The sequence below is a fragment of the Poromitra crassiceps genome (assembly GCF_964638095.1).
Source record: "Poromitra crassiceps genome assembly, chromosome: 30".
Taxonomy (NCBI): Eukaryota; Metazoa; Chordata; class Actinopteri; order Beryciformes; family Melamphaidae; genus Poromitra; species Poromitra crassiceps.
In genome coordinates, this window is record NC_139652.1 from 12,873,180 (window position 1) to 12,890,199 (window position 17,020).

Genomic DNA, 17,020 nt, shown 5'->3' on the forward strand with positions numbered 1-17,020 from the left:
CGTGTGTATATAGTATGTCTGTGTGTGTTGCGTGTGTGTATAGTATGTCTGTGTGTGTTGCGTGTGTGTATAGTATGTCTGTGTGTGTTGCGTGTGTGTATGTCTGTGTGTGTTGCGTGTGTATATAGTATGTCTGTGTGTGTTGCGTGTGTATATAGTATGTCTGTGTGTGTTGCATGTGTATATAGTATGTCTGTGTGTGTGTTGCGTGTGTATATAGTATGTCTGTGTGTGTTGCGTGTGTATAGTATGCCTGTGTGTGTGTTGCGTGTGTATATAGTATGTCTGTGTGTGTTGCGTGTGTATAGAGTATGTCTGTGTGTGTTGCGTGTGTGTATATAGTATGTCTGTGTGTGTTGTGTGTGTATATAGTATGTCTGTGTGTGTTGCGTGTGTTTATAGTATGTCTGTGTGTGTTGCGTGTGTATATAGTATGTCTGTGTGTGTTGCGTGTGTGTATAGTATGTCTGTGTGTGTTGCGTGTGTGTATATAGTATGCCTGTGTGTGTTGCGTGTGTATATAGTATGTCTGTGTGTGTTGTGTGTGTATATAGTATGTCTGTGTGTGTTGCGTGTGTTTATAGTATGTCTGTGTGTGTTGCGTGTGTATATAGTATGTCTGTGTGTGTTGCGTGTGTTTATAGTATGTCTGTGTGTGTTGCCTGTGTATATAGTATGTCTGTGTGTGTTGCGTGTGTTTATAGTATGTCTGTGTGTGTTGCGTGTGTATATAGTATGTCTGTGTGTGTTGCGTGTGTATATACAGTAGTATGTCTGTGTGTGTTGCGTGTGTATAGTATGCCTGTGTGTGTTGCGTGTGTATATAGTATGTCTGTGTGTGTTGCGTGTGTATATAGTATGTCTGTGTGTGTTGCGTGTGTGTGTATAGTATGTCTGTGTGTGTTGCGTGTGTATATAGTATGTCTGTGTGTGTTGCGTGTGTATATAGTATGTCTGTGTGTGTTGCGTGTGTGTGTATAGTATGTCTGTGTGTGTTGCGTGTGTGTATATAGTATGTCTGTGTGTGTTGCGTGTGTATATAGTATGTCTGTGTGTGTTGCGTGTGTGTATATAGTATGTCTGTGTGTGTTGCGTGTGTATATAGTATGTCTGTGTGTGTTGCGTGTGTGTGTATAGTATGTCTGTGTGTGTTGCGTGTGTATATAGTATGTCTGTGTGTGTTGCGTGTGTATATAGTATGTCTGTGTGTGTTGCGTGTGTGTGTATAGTATGTCTGTGTGTGTTGCGTGTGTGTATATAGTATGTCTGTGTGTGTTGCGTGTGTATATAGTATGTCTGTGTGTGTTGCGTGTGTGTATATAGTATGTCTGTGTGTGTTGCATGTGTATATAGTATGTCTGTGTGTGTTGCGTGTGTGTATATAGTATGTCTGTGTGTGTTGTGTGTGTATATAGTATGTCTGTGTGTGTTGCGTGTGTATATAGTATGTCTGTGTGTGTTGCGTGTGTGTATATAGTATGTCTGTGTGTGTTGCGTGTGTGTATATAGTATGTCTGTGTGTGTTGCGTGTGTGTATATAGTATGTCTGTGTGTGTTGTGTGTGTATATAGTATGTCTGTGTGTGTTGTGTGTGTATATAGTATGTCTGTGTGTGTTGCGTGTGTGTATATAGTATGTCTGTGTGTGTTGCGTGTGTGTATATAGTATGTCTGTGTGTGTTGCGTGTGTGTATATAGTATGTCTGTGTGTGTTGTGTGTGTATATAGTATGTCTGTGTGTGTTGTGTGTGTATATAGTATGTCTGTGTGTGTTGCGTGTGTATATAGTATGTCTGTGTTTGTTGCGTGTGTATATAGTATGTCTGTGTGTGTTGCTTTGATTGAGTGTATCTGTGTGTGTGTATCCTGTACAGATGTGTGGGGTATGGATGTATGTCTGCATGCACAAGCGTGCTGCTGCTGCGACAGGCCTGCCTGCGCTCTCAGATATGTTTTGTGTCTGCTTGTGTCGACATATATATATATATATATATATATATATATATATATATAAAGTGCCTGCAGTGAGTACAGCCCGCCACATCTCAGCCAAACAGTGATTTTGCAGCCCTCCACTGAAAGAGCTGGGACACGCAGACTGCCAATACTGCTGAAGATGATTTGTAAGTCGTGGAGACAGAGTGTTTGATCTACGTGTGAGCGAGACAGTGGGGGAGAATTTAAAGCATGACATTTGCATTTAATAAACATATGATTATATGGTGAGGGGGCGTCTGAGAGGCGCATCACAGGCAGAACCATGCACTGTTCTCGTCAGACTTAGTGGGAAATCCTCTGGAAATGCCTCCGTGTTGTATGAACAGCGAAACAGAGCATATATGTATATATACTAGGACTCATGTATACATGTAAAGTATACAGTGTTGGGCAAGTTACTTTCAAAATGTAATATACTACATATTACTAGTTACTTTCATTTGAAAGTAATAAGTTACCTTACAATATTACTTTCTGTGTAGAGTAACTCGTTACTTTATTACACTACTTTTGCATTACTTTTACCAAAACAACAGCAGCAGCAGAATGACATCGCCGCCCCGGAACCATCCCGAAAAATTATTTCAACCGCCTTGAAGTCAGTGTAAACAATCCAAAACTCTAAATGTTATTCTTTTCCTTTGTTATTGTCATCTATAGTGGTTATTTGCATATAAACACACAGTTTGATTAGGAAATGATTGTATCTTTTTTAAATATGTGCTTTGATTTAATCAAATGTAACTCAATTTGTAACTTGAGTTACTTGACAAAGTAACTGGTATAATATTGCTGAAATCCTATAAGTAATAAGTTATATTACTGAGTTACTGCTAAAAGTAATATATTACATGTAATATGTTACTTTTGTAATGAGTTACCCCCAACACTGACAGTATATATACATACATACATACATACATACATACACAGAGTATGCATATATATATGACTGTGGAAGATTCAGGAGTCGAGCTCAGACCTGACAATGTCATTTTGTTTTGTAGGATTGACTTGTTTGCATGTGAGGCACCGCTCACTCAGAATCATGAAAACACGCATGAATACACACCTATCAACACAACAAGCATACACTATTCACACCCTTATCAAACCACACATACACAAAGAGCACTACACACACACACACACACACGCACACACACACACACACACACACAGGTTTTACCTGTTTACTTCTTAACCTTGAACTCGTGCTTCAGTTATAACACCGCCACAACACGTCGCATAAAGCAGATAGCAGCTTAATAAAATGTTCACCAATCACCAATTTATTTTCTTCTGCCGCGAGTTGAAAACCAATCTTCATGTTCTCTGTGCAACCTTCCTCTCCACTTCTTAATCAATGCCCTCTCTCTCATCCCTACTAAACACAGAAAACCTTTCTCCCTGACCTCACCTAGGAGGACATATCTATCATCCATGAGCCTTTCCATGGAGACGGAAGTATTTGTTACATTTATTGTGCTCTCACGGTCAGTGGGTCGATTAAAGGAACACTCTGCCCATTTTCAACCAGCTCTCAATAACTGTCAAACTATTCATCATTCATCTAGTTTGACAGTTATTGAGAGTTGATTTGAGTTAATGATTTATTAATTTGAGTTAGACACTTTCACACTTTAACACTCAATAACTGTCAAATTAAATGACAGACTTCAAAACCGTTTACAGTTTTCTGATATACTACTGATGTTCTAATGATACAAAGCTGGTTGAAAATGGGCAGAGTGTTCCTTTAACTCATTGAGTGCCAGCCACTTTTGGAGAACGGATGCTCCCAGTGCCAGAGTTTTCAGAGCGTTTTCAGTGATTTCTCGAGGCCCACAGAATATTGTGTGATATTACTATGTAAACACCGAACACGCAAAAAGAACAAGGAGACTCTATTGTATCATCAGCAAAAAAAAGTTTATTGATACCATTTTCCGTTCTTTAGTTATGAGCCGGAGAAGATAGGTTGTTTTCAGCGTTTTCAGGCATTTCAAATTATAAGCTGAGATATTCAGCCTTTTGTGAAATGCAGCATTTCAAGCACATTCACTGACTCTAGATACGGTAATATTTTCTGATGTAGTGATGTGGTGTAGTTGTGTCCTGCCCTGCGTGCCCCACCCCCCCTCCCCCCCTCCCCCCCCTCAGCTGAAAACTCCTCCCCACACTAGTAACACACAGCCTCGCACCAAGCGTCTCTAGGAAGCCTGGGAAGCGCCGCCTCCCAGGCAGCGCAACATGGAGAAGCCACACGCGGACTGCAGTGAAAGGTTTGGCTTTTCAGTGTCGCGCTGCTGCTTTTCTAGCGGCTAATCATGTGGAGAAACTATGCTGACAGACAGACAGAGGCAGAAGGACTCAGTTGTGTGCGCGGATTGACTGTGTTCGCACGCACCGTCAGTTGCAGCCAGAACAATCTACATGGCTCTAGACTGCAGCATGAGCGGGTTCTCTTTCATCAAGGCTATTTCAGGCTGTGTATTCCCTGACATTTCTGTAATCTGGAGAGCACTGTCGCCACCTAAGGGTTCTGTAAAATAGGTAATAGACCTCCAATAGCTACTATAGTTGTACAGGAGCTGCGGAAGGCTTTGATCGACGTCCCACCGTCAAAAAACGCATTGGACGTCGAAGGACGTCCGTGGCACTCTACGTCACTATTTAATTGGACGTCGAAGGACGTCCATGGCATTCAATGAGTTAACAGCGTCAACAAAATTCCTAAAATCGAAACGATGGGCGGAACACGTTCTCACCAGGCACTGGCACTGCTGGCAGTTCTCCACCCAGGTGTCTCCGCTGCCGTAGGTGAGCAGGCCGTTCTGGTGCAGGCACTGGCTGCTCAGCCGCGGGTCGCATTCTGGACAGCAGAACAGGTCGGCGTTTGGGTTGTCGCAGTCGCAAACCATCCTCCGACACATCACCTGGCCAGCCTGAGCACAGAGCACAAACCCACGCATAAGCATAAGCATACGCACACACACACACACACACACACACACACACACACACACACACACACGCGCGCACACGCACACACACACACACACACACACACACACACACACACACACACGGACAGGGTCATTGCTCTCTACTGTTGAAAATAAACCTTGTCATGAAATCCATGGTAGCCCAACTGTAAGCAACTGCTATATTTATTATGTTATATTTATACTGTATATCATGATTCAGTCTCAGCTCGTAGGCTAGGTGAGACATCTCCACAAGTCCACATCATTGTATCCAAATATATTTAGCAATATATTTAGCACTGTTGCACAGCGCAGATCTTTGGGATTTTACGTTCATGATTGCGAGATTTCTAAAACTACTACCGGGTCGTCCTGGTGGCTCCCACCGCTTTCAGATCAGTGACCCGTGTGGGACCAGGGTTACCCGGGTTAACCCGCCCGGCGTTAACCACCCCGGGATAACCACCCCGGGATAACCCTTTCAGACAGGAAATCGACCTGGGAATAACCCTGTTGGGACCTCTGTGTGAACGAGGTATCAGTGGGCTATGGTGCATTCTACATCTCTAAATCAGTTTTATACTGTCTAATAAAAGAGAAAACAAGAATAAATTGTTCCCCCAAAAAAGAGCACACATGCTATTGTACGTCAACAGAACAGGACTTGGATCAAATAGCACTTTGCAAACAATTCTTACGAAAATGAGCGCCAGAATGTTTTGACGATCACAGAGAAGTATTTTGATATTGGCAATCCCGCCCGCAGCACTCGAGTTTTACCGACGCAGTAAAGCCGCCCATCTGCTGCTCCGAGCAGATGAAAATAAACCTCGTGGATGTCAGAGCAGAACCCGAGTCTGGACACGAGAACCCAGTCTTTGCTTCTGTCACGTCTGAGTTTGACCTTGGCTTCTGCCTCTAAACATCCAGCTGCGTCTACCCTCATCCAAAAACAATAACATGTTTACTCCTTTTCTCCCTCAACCACTCGATACAACTAATTTTGAGAGGCAGCTCTTCAATCTCTCAAAATCAATTAAAATGACTCATTTAATTAGGGGAGCCATTTCTGCCCTGGTCCTTTGTAATCAAATGAATAATTTGCTGCTCGATCATTCACTACCAACACTAATCCACTATAATCACCTTCCAGCACTACCAGACACTTGGCATTAGGTTGAGTGAAACGCCGAATTACCAAGCACGACTGGTCCGTGAGCCGATAACCATGGAGATTTTTATTTATTTTTTGCTTGGGGTTGATGGAATGAGTTTTCCCACATCACCAACTGTTTTCCAGATACCACGTCACGTAGGTGTCAAAATCAATCAAGACAACTACGACACAGCGACACCAAGAGTCACTCTGGTGCAGCTTAAAAATCTGAATATTGTTATGACTCGGGGTCATATGTTTGTTTGTCATGTGTTAACACCAATCCTTTCCTCCTCAGTGTCAGTGTGTATTGCAGTGTGCTTCAGTGTGTGTGTGTGTGTGTGTGTTGCAGTGTGCTTCAGTGTGTGATTGAGAAATGAGTTGCAGGTGGTGTTCACCCTGATTGGCCTGGTCAGCTGATGGGGCTGCTGATGCCCAACAAGCACGGACGGACCCGGACGAATGGAGAGAGCCCAATCGGGGCCAGCTCAAGTCATATCATGACGAGTCAGATCTGGCCCAGATTATCACTGTATCACTATCCAACTCATTTCACTCACCAGTCACCACTGAAATATCCATGAGGATAACTAAATGGTTGAAATCAATCACGTATTTCTCAGCCTGGGCTATTTATTTATTCAAAATCTGAGTGATCAGATGCATGTGGACAATCTGCGCTGATTAACAAACTGTTTATTCGTGGAGGTGGGACTACGAGAAGATGCATTGCGGGGAATCCTGCAATTGTCTGCAATGTGTTTCGGGGTTCTTCTTCTTACACAGATTGTAGACGGTTACACTGTGATGTCCGATCCAAGACTTGACGCCAACGTTTTAAATATAAAACAAGTTTCTGCCATAATCCTACATAGGCTATATTCGTGTCGCATAGCCTAACAGGGGCACTGGGTAAACAAACGTTATAGGGTGACACTTGTAAATTTTGAGGGAATTCCTCAATGATTCTTCGAGATTAAGGTTTGTATTAAAACTGTCCCGACTCCATGGATGTATACATGGATGTATACCGGTATAAAAATAACAAGGGGTCCATGTTTTGAAACGGTAGGCTATATTACTCCAACATACAGCAGATAATTTCAGCGAACAGTTAGCGTAGTGGTAGAATAGCCCTTCCATAAGTTGTAGATCCCAAGTTCAAATCCTGCACGGGTGGGATTTTATTTTTTGAAAATGTAGCATAAATCGTTAATCTGGACATAATTATAGCTTTATGTATAAAGTTGCTGAATATACACTGTGTACATAGCAGAATAACTGAACATGCCCATTCATGGTAACGGTCATATTTCGACGTCAGCTTGACATTCCCGCGTAGACGTCTAAATCATCCCCAAATCACCCTGTGATCTGGCCTAGTCCTGAACGTCACTGAAACATGTCATCATCACAACGTTATCATGACGTCATTTTGCTTGCTGGGTGACTGATTGGCTGGTGGAGATCATTTAAGCCAGCCATCTTTCCACCTCTTGCTCTCCACATTCCCAACAATGGCCGCCACGATGCTGAACCTGTGCTTTAGTGCTTATAGACATGGATGCTTTTGTGTTAAAGTAACTTTTAACTTCTGTAAATGGTAAACTGCACTGTAAATTATTTATCTAAGCAAAGTAGCAGTATGTAGGAGTGAGTCTTTTGTTTTTGCAACATCTTTTCTCATGTTTCTTTTGTAGGAGATTAGGTAAGAGAAATGTATTTTGTTTAACCCATCCTTTTCTTTTGGTAGGTAAGTTTAGGGTTGGGGTTTAGCTCCTTTTGTTTGTTGTGTTGGCATTTTCTCTGGTCCGAGTCAAAATAAACTGTTACTTTGTGAACTTTTGATCCTGGTTCTGGCTGTCCATTCTTGGGGAGTGGGAAGAGTGGGGGCACTTTTGTGTTTGGGGACCGGTTCCCCTCGGCCGGTTCGTAACAAATATATACAGTCTACTCACTTTAAGCTAACCTGTCATCACCACTGTCACCAACAGCACCATAAGTTAACATCAATTTATTGATAAGACGCTTCCATCCACATTCTCTTTTTGCCTCTTTCCATCTCTGTCTCTCTCTCTGAGATAGACTTGATCTGACACCACTGATCACATTTTGACAAAACATGCATTCAAACATTAATAAAAAATACACTAATTGGCCAAACGGGGGCGCTACATAATTGAATTGTTCATCATGTGTCATGTGCCATATATCTGATAGCACAGATTATTTTCATGAAATTCAGGAGAATGATGGAGTTCACATGTATCATAATTAACCCCAGGGAGGCGCTACATTGTTCCTACATCCATATGTGAAGTCCTACTCTAAACTCTCAGACTGTTGATCAGGGCCCAGTTGCACAAAGCACCTTATGCCTACCCCACACTACAGGATAATTTGCAAGATTATGGTCAAGATTCCCCCCTCCCGATTTTCTCGGGGGTGCTCCCGATTTGAAGCGCGTCGGGCAGATAATCTTCCCAAAAGATCCTGTAGTGTGTGGGGTTCAAAGATTCACAATCGGGAAGACTGCCTCTTCCCGATTGTGAATCGTGCATATCTAACATGTTAGATATTTACAACCCGACAGGCGATTGCATCTTGAGCAGAGAGCCAGTAGTAGCTGCGTTTCCATTACAGTTTTTCGCAAAATAATCTGGTCCACCCGCAGCCCCGCACAGAAACAAAGAACGAGGAAATTGTCCTCGAGGTGAAATACCCGTGCGTCTTTGAACGGGACGGAAAACTAATGCTATACTGCAAACAAAGCATGTAGCCTACACAGAAAAGTGAGTCAAATCAGCAGACGCCCCCTCCTCCACAAGGCACCTGTGCAGACGGTTTTCGCCTGGCCGTGCACAGTAGGCCTACACCCCGCAAATATTAGTTAAACAAATCCTTTCAGTGCAAATGCATTATAAAAACAAAAAATAAGATTTGTTTAGAAAACGAAATGACACAAATGTATTATTATTATTATTATTATTATCATTATTACTACTACTACACCCGGTGCGCACACTGAATAGGCATTTTAAAAGTTAACGTCGAGCCCTGCTTCCAAGGTGAATCTTCTGCATAATCTTCTAGTGTGTGGGGTTGCGTTTGAACAGACGCGATTGTGTGTGTGTCCCAAGATTGAAATGTAAAAAAATCGGCTCTCTCTGTCCTGTAGTGTGTGGGATCTCAAGATTTTTATAATCTTCAAGGATTTGAAAATCCTGTAGTGTGGGGTAGGCATTAGGTTAAGATTTCCCTTATAGAGTCAGAGTTAAGGTGTCCATAAAATAGAATCGGCTGCACAAAACACCCTTAAATTTTCTCCATAAGGTTAAACATTTTAAGGAAAACATAAGCACAAGATTTAACCTCTTCTAAAGCCACCTATTTCTGAAGAAAATGGTGAAAACGACATACCCAAACTAAAATGCTTACTGTGGCTGAACCGCTAGGGTTACAGACAACTGCCTGACCTTTTCTGAAAGGTAAGACTTTGAAGTTTCTGTTCCAAGTGTCAGAATGACTCTATGTCTTACTGACCCTGAGTCACACCAGCTCAAACACAGTGGTTGATTCTCGCCTAGAATAAAAAACACTTTTAGAGTGTAAACAGTGTAAACAGTTACCTGTGGTTGTTGTATGTATGGCTAGAAACCCAATGGAGACATAGCCACAGGCCTTACCACATCCCAACTCAAAGAAGATGAAAAAATACCAAAACATGAGTATTTGGCAGTGGTTTTTGTAGGGAGATACCTAGGTGGATTTTCAAAAAGCCATTATAAAAAGCCATTTGAAAAAGCCAAATAATCTGAAATGTTGTCTTTGTCTTTGTACAAAGACAGCTATAACTTCTGCTGTGTTGATCTGATTGGACGGCACGGTGGCTCAGTGGTTAACACTGTTGCCTCACAGCAAGAAGGTCCCGGGTTCGAACCCCGGTCCGTCCCAGGTCCTTTCTGTGTGGAGTTTGCATGTTCTCCCCGTGTTCGTGTGGGTTTTCTCCGGGTGCTCCGGTTTCCTCCCACCATCAAGAAAGACATGTATGTTAGGGTTTAATACTCCTGTCAGTGCCCCTGTCCAAGGTACTGGCAAAAGAACTGGAGTTGGTCCCCGCACAGTGGCTGCCCACTGCTCCTAGTTCTAGGAAGGTTCCTAGTAGAGGATGGGTCAAATGCAGAGGATGAATTTCCCCAAGGGGATAAATAAAGGATAACTTAACTTATAACTTAATAACTTATAACTAACTTATAAGTTAAAAAGGAAGACATGGTTCGATGCACAAGATTCAGTCGGTTAATTTGATGTGTAGCATGAACAGCATTGTTCAGAATTAACTACCTAATTAATCACATAAATGACAGATGAACAGCAAAAAATCAGAAACGTAACGCCGGGGTTACGGTGCCATGCAAGGTGTTTTGTGCTCATTTCTAGAAACGCCCGCCCGACTCAGACGGTCCCGCAGAACGAAACAGAATATTATTCAGATTCCGATTTGATTGACTCTAGACCACACATTGTGGTATGGAGTACAAACAAAACAAAAAAGATCATCACACAGTGGTAAACAACCAGAATAGATCTTTAGTGGTTCACGTGACTGGATGGTTTACCAGGCTAATCGTGGAGAACAAATTAGTACTTAGTTAACATGAGCACCATTAGTAAATGATTACTAGACACAGTTAACTGTTAATTAAGGGTTAGTTAATGCTTATTAACCCTTGATTAATTGTAAAGTGTTACCTTTTAGACAGGAGGAAGGGAGACAGAGTGACAGATGAGAAAGCCCAATCCTCGACCAGTGGGGGGTCACACATGTGGTTGCAGACAAAGGGAGCTCAACCACTCAACCATCTGTGTGCACTTTCCCTCTGCTTCTATCAGCCTTGATCTCTCTTTCATCCTGTCCATCTTCCTCTGATTCTGTCTGTCTCTTTCATCCTATCATCCACCTCTGTTTCAGCTACTGACTCTCTCTCTCTCTCTCTCTCTCTCTCTCTCTCTCTCTCTCTCTCTCTCTAGCTCTCCACTGTCTGTCTCCCGCTGGTCTCTCACTCTCTCACCTGGCAGGAGCAGACGGAGCACCGGTCGCTGTCCAGCACCCAGATCTGCCCGCTGTGCTTGACCTTGTTGTCATGGATACAGTCACCGGTGCAGTTGCGCCCGTGGGGGCACCGGCAGTCGTAGCCCCCCTCCAGGTTGAAGCACACCGTGTCGTTGGCACACGTGTTCCTCCCCGTCTTGCATTCATTAATATCTGCAGGGAGCAAAAAAAAAAACACATGACTTCACACATATGCTCAACACAGCAGCTCATACAGTTTATGCATGGCTCCAGGAAATGCAGATTCGAGGGGTTTCCCCCCGCCCCCCTCTCTCTTCTTCTTCTTTGGTATTTGCTTTAGTCTCCTAGCGGGTTAGAGTGTCCCCAAAAAAATAAAGAGAATAGCCACAATTCCTATGGAAGTGTCCTCGAGCGAGACACCGACCGCTATCTGCTCGCTCATTCTAAAGTCGCTCCACTAAAAAGGTAATTGAAATCTGCAACAATTTTTCAAAACCCAAGGGCATGATACAGTATGATGTACAATTCTAATGTAACCCAGAAACCTACTTCTGGTCCGAGTGAGAACTTTGCCTGGTAAAATGCAGATAGATTGCTCTTTCATGAGAGTTGCCTTTAATGTGCAGTTTTTCTGCCTCTCACTACTCCAGCTTGACAGCCGAGATGGGCTTGGTGAGCGGAGCAGAACTAGCGCTATTGTTACAGGAGGCGAGGCTTCGTTGCCGCAGTAGATTGAGGGTTTCCATTTTTGACAGCTGACACTTCCCCTGACAGGCCGTATCAGAGAGAACAACGTTCCAGAAACTGAACAGGCTGCAAAAAGCAAAAATGACATTTTAGGAAGGAAAACACACCAGTAATATCCAATCATACCATAACACAATCATAAAAAAAAAAACATCTTGTGAAAAAGAGAAAGTTGCAGAATTTCCGATACGGTAGGATTTGCATATTTCATTCAGCAAAGTTCCGGCTAATCAAAACATACCGAATTCCCTGCATGTTTGCATATTTTATATATAAACGCACAACTGGGGTCAAATATGTACACAAATCTTGCTGCTAATATCTGAGAAGAGAAGTTGTGGTTTTTCTTCACGATACTTTTTATAGCAATGTAAGGAAGGAAAAGGCGGGGCCGACTCACCGACACACGACTCCCCATTGGCGGAGAACAAGCCGTTGTCATGGTAGCCATCACGACACTCACAGTGGTACCAACCAGGCAGGTTAACACAAGTGGATTTGCTGTCGCACTCGACGAACCCATCCGAACACTCATCAATATCTGGAGGAAGAGAGGAGGGAGCGCATGAGAAGACCAGAGCAGAGGAGAGCAGAGCAGTGCAGAGCAGAACATTAAGACCATTGATATAAAACATGAGTATAGCATACACACACTGATTTCAAAATGTGCAGTGCACAGTGAATGGGCTATTGAACTTCCATTCTTGCCTAGTAGGCATTTTCAACATGGACTGATTCATAATTGATATAACAACGTATCCAGCATTTGAAGGTTCTAGTCCAGAGGCTTTATCGATCAGGCATACTTGAATAGAGAACACATGTACCAATGAAATATGGATGGGCATGAATACAACAAGCCTATTCTTAGCAGCCAGCAACATGTATGTGATTTGTATTTTTGAAATGCCAGTAGAGATCCTGTGCAATATAATAATCCTCCAATGCAGAGGCATCATACTTATATGCCCCCCCCTACACACACACACACACACGCACGCACGCACACACACACACACACACACACACACACACACACACACACACACACACACACACACACACACACACACACACACACACACACACACACACACCTATTGTGTTTTACTTGGACATAGCAGGTTGGCATGATTTAAGTCAAGCGCTCTGAGCATGCCTTACGCACAGCACAGCCTGTGGGGTGGCTGTCGAATAGATGGAGCTAATGTTTGTTTGCACAGAGCGAGCCCCATTTACTTTTATTACATTTTTATCTTCTCTCTCTCTCTCTCTCTCTCTCTCTCTCTCTCTCTCTCTCTCTCTCTCTCTCTCTCTCTCTATTCACAGCAAGCCAACTTTCAACCCATTCATTTCAACAAACAACCTTGCGACCGTCCCCATCTCCTACAGAAATCCATTGAGAACAAATCCAATAGCACTCTCAACAATATGCCCATGGAGAGACATATCACAATGATATTTAAACTAATATATCTATCTTATCTCTATCTTATATATAAATTTGGCAATGTGGACTCTGTCTGCTTGTTTGTTTCAAGAATTTTGGCCGGCCACAGCTATGCCGTTTTACATGCGATCGGGCTGAAACTTTCAGGAAGTGTAAAGAGCACCCGTGCGAGTGACCTGACGGAGCTGGATTTATTAATTAGGGCAGATTAATTGCCCTAATTGCCCTAAGGCTGCGAGGCTATAGATCAGTGATGATGTCATCAGCGGGCGAGCCTAGGGAACGAGCGCGCGTAGCGCACGAGATGCCTAGTTGAATTAAACTAGGGGGCCAGGGCGCCACTCAAGAGTGCAGTTCCATCTTGTGATTGCACAGAAGGGCTAAACGTGGTAGACCCAGACATTTGGGGTGATTAAATGTGTCTGCATAGTCAGTGATGGCTTCTTTATGATCGTGCGTGATGCATGGTGCCTCGTACTCGTTATGAAAATGGCGGCGTGCCGCGTCTGACCTTCTCCATGGATCCCCCCATAGAGCGCCAGGCAGACGGGCTCATGGTCCCCCACCACCAAGGCCCTAATAGGATTAAGATCCATTGGCTAATGAGCCCCTCAGCCTTTTAATAGAATTTCTCCAGCAGATTAACCATTGATCAAATGTCCCGCAGATTAGAGCCTTTATCTATTTAAGAATTAGCCACATTTGTCTGAGTCAGCCGCAGGTTTACGCAGAAATAAGTGAGTAAAAGCTATCTTTCTTCTTACGTTTTCCATACCGGTTCAATATGCTCTGTTAGTGTGGCACAGTGTGGTTTTCCACCAGGAGACTTTAAATGGATCATAGCTCACGTTTCACTAATTGCGCCAGTTTGGCGAGAGCGGAGAACCTCGTTTTCTCCCCTCAGGACTGCAACGTTGGGTCAAGAGGACACCGATTAAAAAGTCAGAGGCTACAGAAAATAGCAGAACTATCCTATCTTTGAAATTTACATAAATTCTCCCCCCCCCCCACTCCCCCACTAGAGAAATATCCAATGCTCTTTGTTAGCGGGATAAAAGTGCACAGCGCTTTTGAAAGAGAAGAGCTCCATGCGGTCCACTGCCAGTCAAATGCCAGTCAAAATGAATTTGTTTAAATTCTTCTTCTCTCCAATCAGGCTGTCGCAAATTGTTCAAAGTGCAACTCAGCAGACGCTATTTATACCAAACGGCAAATGCGAATGAAGCCTAAAAATATACAGATGGGCTATTTTCAGCTTGTTTCATTCAAATGGGTCAGAGCTTGACTGGCTGGCTATAGCAGCAGAGGGTTACGCAAATACGCACCAACGTTTTTTCTCCTTTTAATCTGAGCCGAACCTGTCAGCTTCAATTATGGCAAAATGGCAATTGAACTTTGAAATGACTGGAATGTTTCAGGACAGTGTTTTGAAACTCATTATTGTCACACTTTGCACTTTGACTCGACTACAATGAATGTGTGATGTGAAGGATGCAAAGTGTTTGCCTCATCTTTTATCATCTTGTGCGGAACATAATGGACAATCGTTGCAATTAAACGGGCAACATTGAAGAATACAGATAGGGCTGCTGCCTGGAAGCTTTAGTTGTTGTTGATGACAAAGCATTTTCTCGAATCAGAATCAGCTTTATTGGCCAAGTATGGACACATACAAGGAATTTGACTCCGGTTTGCGTACTCTCACATAGGGCTTGGTGGGTATTGGCAAGGACCTCACGATATGATACGTATCAGGATACATGGGTCACGATACGATTGTATCACGATACATTGCAATACAATATAGATAATGGGATACTGTACATAATTGACTGAAAATTAAAAAAAGAAATGAAAATACAACTAGCTGTGTACCACCCAGGTAGTGTACTAATATGTACATCACTTTATATTGATAACTTAGTGGACAAATTGAGTCAAAACTACTGTTGAGTGTCTTACATTCAGTGAAAAAAGTATTATTATTGTAGGGCTGGGTATTGGCAAGGATCTCACGATACGATACGTATCACGATACTTGGGTCACGATACGATTGTATCACGATATATTGCGATGCGATACATATTGCGATATATTGCGATATTCTACAGAATTTACTCAAAATTAAATAATAGAACTAAAGATACAACACACTGTGTACCACCCAGGTAGTGTAATAATATGTACATCACTTTATACTGATAAGTTAGTGGACACATTTAGTCAAAACTACTGAGTGTTGAGTGTTACTGAACGCATCGATATGGGAAATATCGATACAGTATCAATTAGGGGTGGGAATCACCAGATGCAGAGGCCTGGCATGGCCTGCATTTATTTTTTATTTTTTTAATATCACGATACTTGGCGTCCATCGATACAGTATCGGGAAATAAAATATCGCGATATATTGCCGTATCGATTATATTGTTCAGCCCTATATTATTGTGTCACTGAACACACGGCTGTGCCAAAAAATCGATATGTCGATATATCATGATATTTTTTCTGAAATATCGATACGTATTGCGGAACAAAATATCGCGATATATTGGCGTAGCGATTTTATTGCACAGCCCTACTCACACACAGAAAAAAAGGTATGCACAAGTTAAAACAAACAAAGCACGGGCACATTTAAAGATTTGTAAAACATTTGCAGTAATATATATACATATATATATATATATATATATATATATATAAATATATATATATATATACTTGTGGTGTAAAGTGTGTGGGCAGTTATTCCACAGTAAGCATAAGCAAAGCGTTCAAGTGGCTGGTTTATGTGTTAATCAGAGTGATGACCTGTTGAATCATAGTTATGTACGGCAAATATATCTTCCCTTGCTAAGTCAGGTCATATTTTTCTGTCTCTTTGCAGAGAAAAGGCAACACTGTGAACAAAATAAAAACGGTCTTTTTGTCTCCATATCTCTTCTACTGCAGCGCTCAAGGCCATTGAAGAGAATCGCTATTTTGCTGTTACCTTGCCCACTGAAAGACGTGGAAACTGAGAGAAGAATGATGAGGAGGATGAGGAAGAGAATGAGGAGGCAGAGAATAGTTAAGTTAAGTTAAGTTATCCTTTATTTATCCCCTTGGGGAAATTCATCCTCTGCATTTGACCCATCCTCTACTAGGAACCTTCCTAGAACTAGGAGCAGTGGGCAGCTGCAGTGCAGCGCCCGGGGACCAACTCCAGTTCTTTTGCCAGTACCTTGGTCAGGGGCACTGACAGGAGTATTAACACTAACATACTGTACATGTCTTTTGGTGGTGGGAGGAAACCGGAGCACCCGGAGAAAACCCACACGGACACGGGGAGAACATGCAAACTCCACACAGAAAGGACCTGGGACGGACCGGGGTTCGAACCCGGGACCTTCTTGCTGTGAGGCAACAGTGTTAACCACTGAGCCACCGTGCCGTCCAAGTACTCCGAATAGGAGTACCGCAGGGATGACGTCTTTTTGTAGGCCAACTGGGAAGTTGGCATCACGCTGGGTTCCCCCGTCCCTAAAGTCAATGGGATTTTTGTACGGGGATTTTGGTTAGATGCCTGAAATAAGCTCTGTTTGTTAACAAAGGTTTATGAA

General features: G+C 42.8%; 1 protein-coding gene across 1 annotated transcript in view; it reads right to left on the bottom strand.

Moving 5' to 3' along the window:
* The window catches only part of nell2a (neural EGFL like 2a), a gene marked incomplete at both ends in the record, with an annotated part of 133,655 nt that overhangs the window by 7,765 nt on the left and 108,870 nt on the right, over window positions 1-17,020 (bottom strand). The window contains 3 exon segments of the mRNA XM_083663142.1: window positions 4,769-4,945; window positions 11,216-11,409; window positions 12,365-12,505. Of these exon segments, the coding sequence (XP_083519268.1) occupies window positions 4,769-4,945; window positions 11,216-11,409; window positions 12,365-12,505 (512 nt within the window).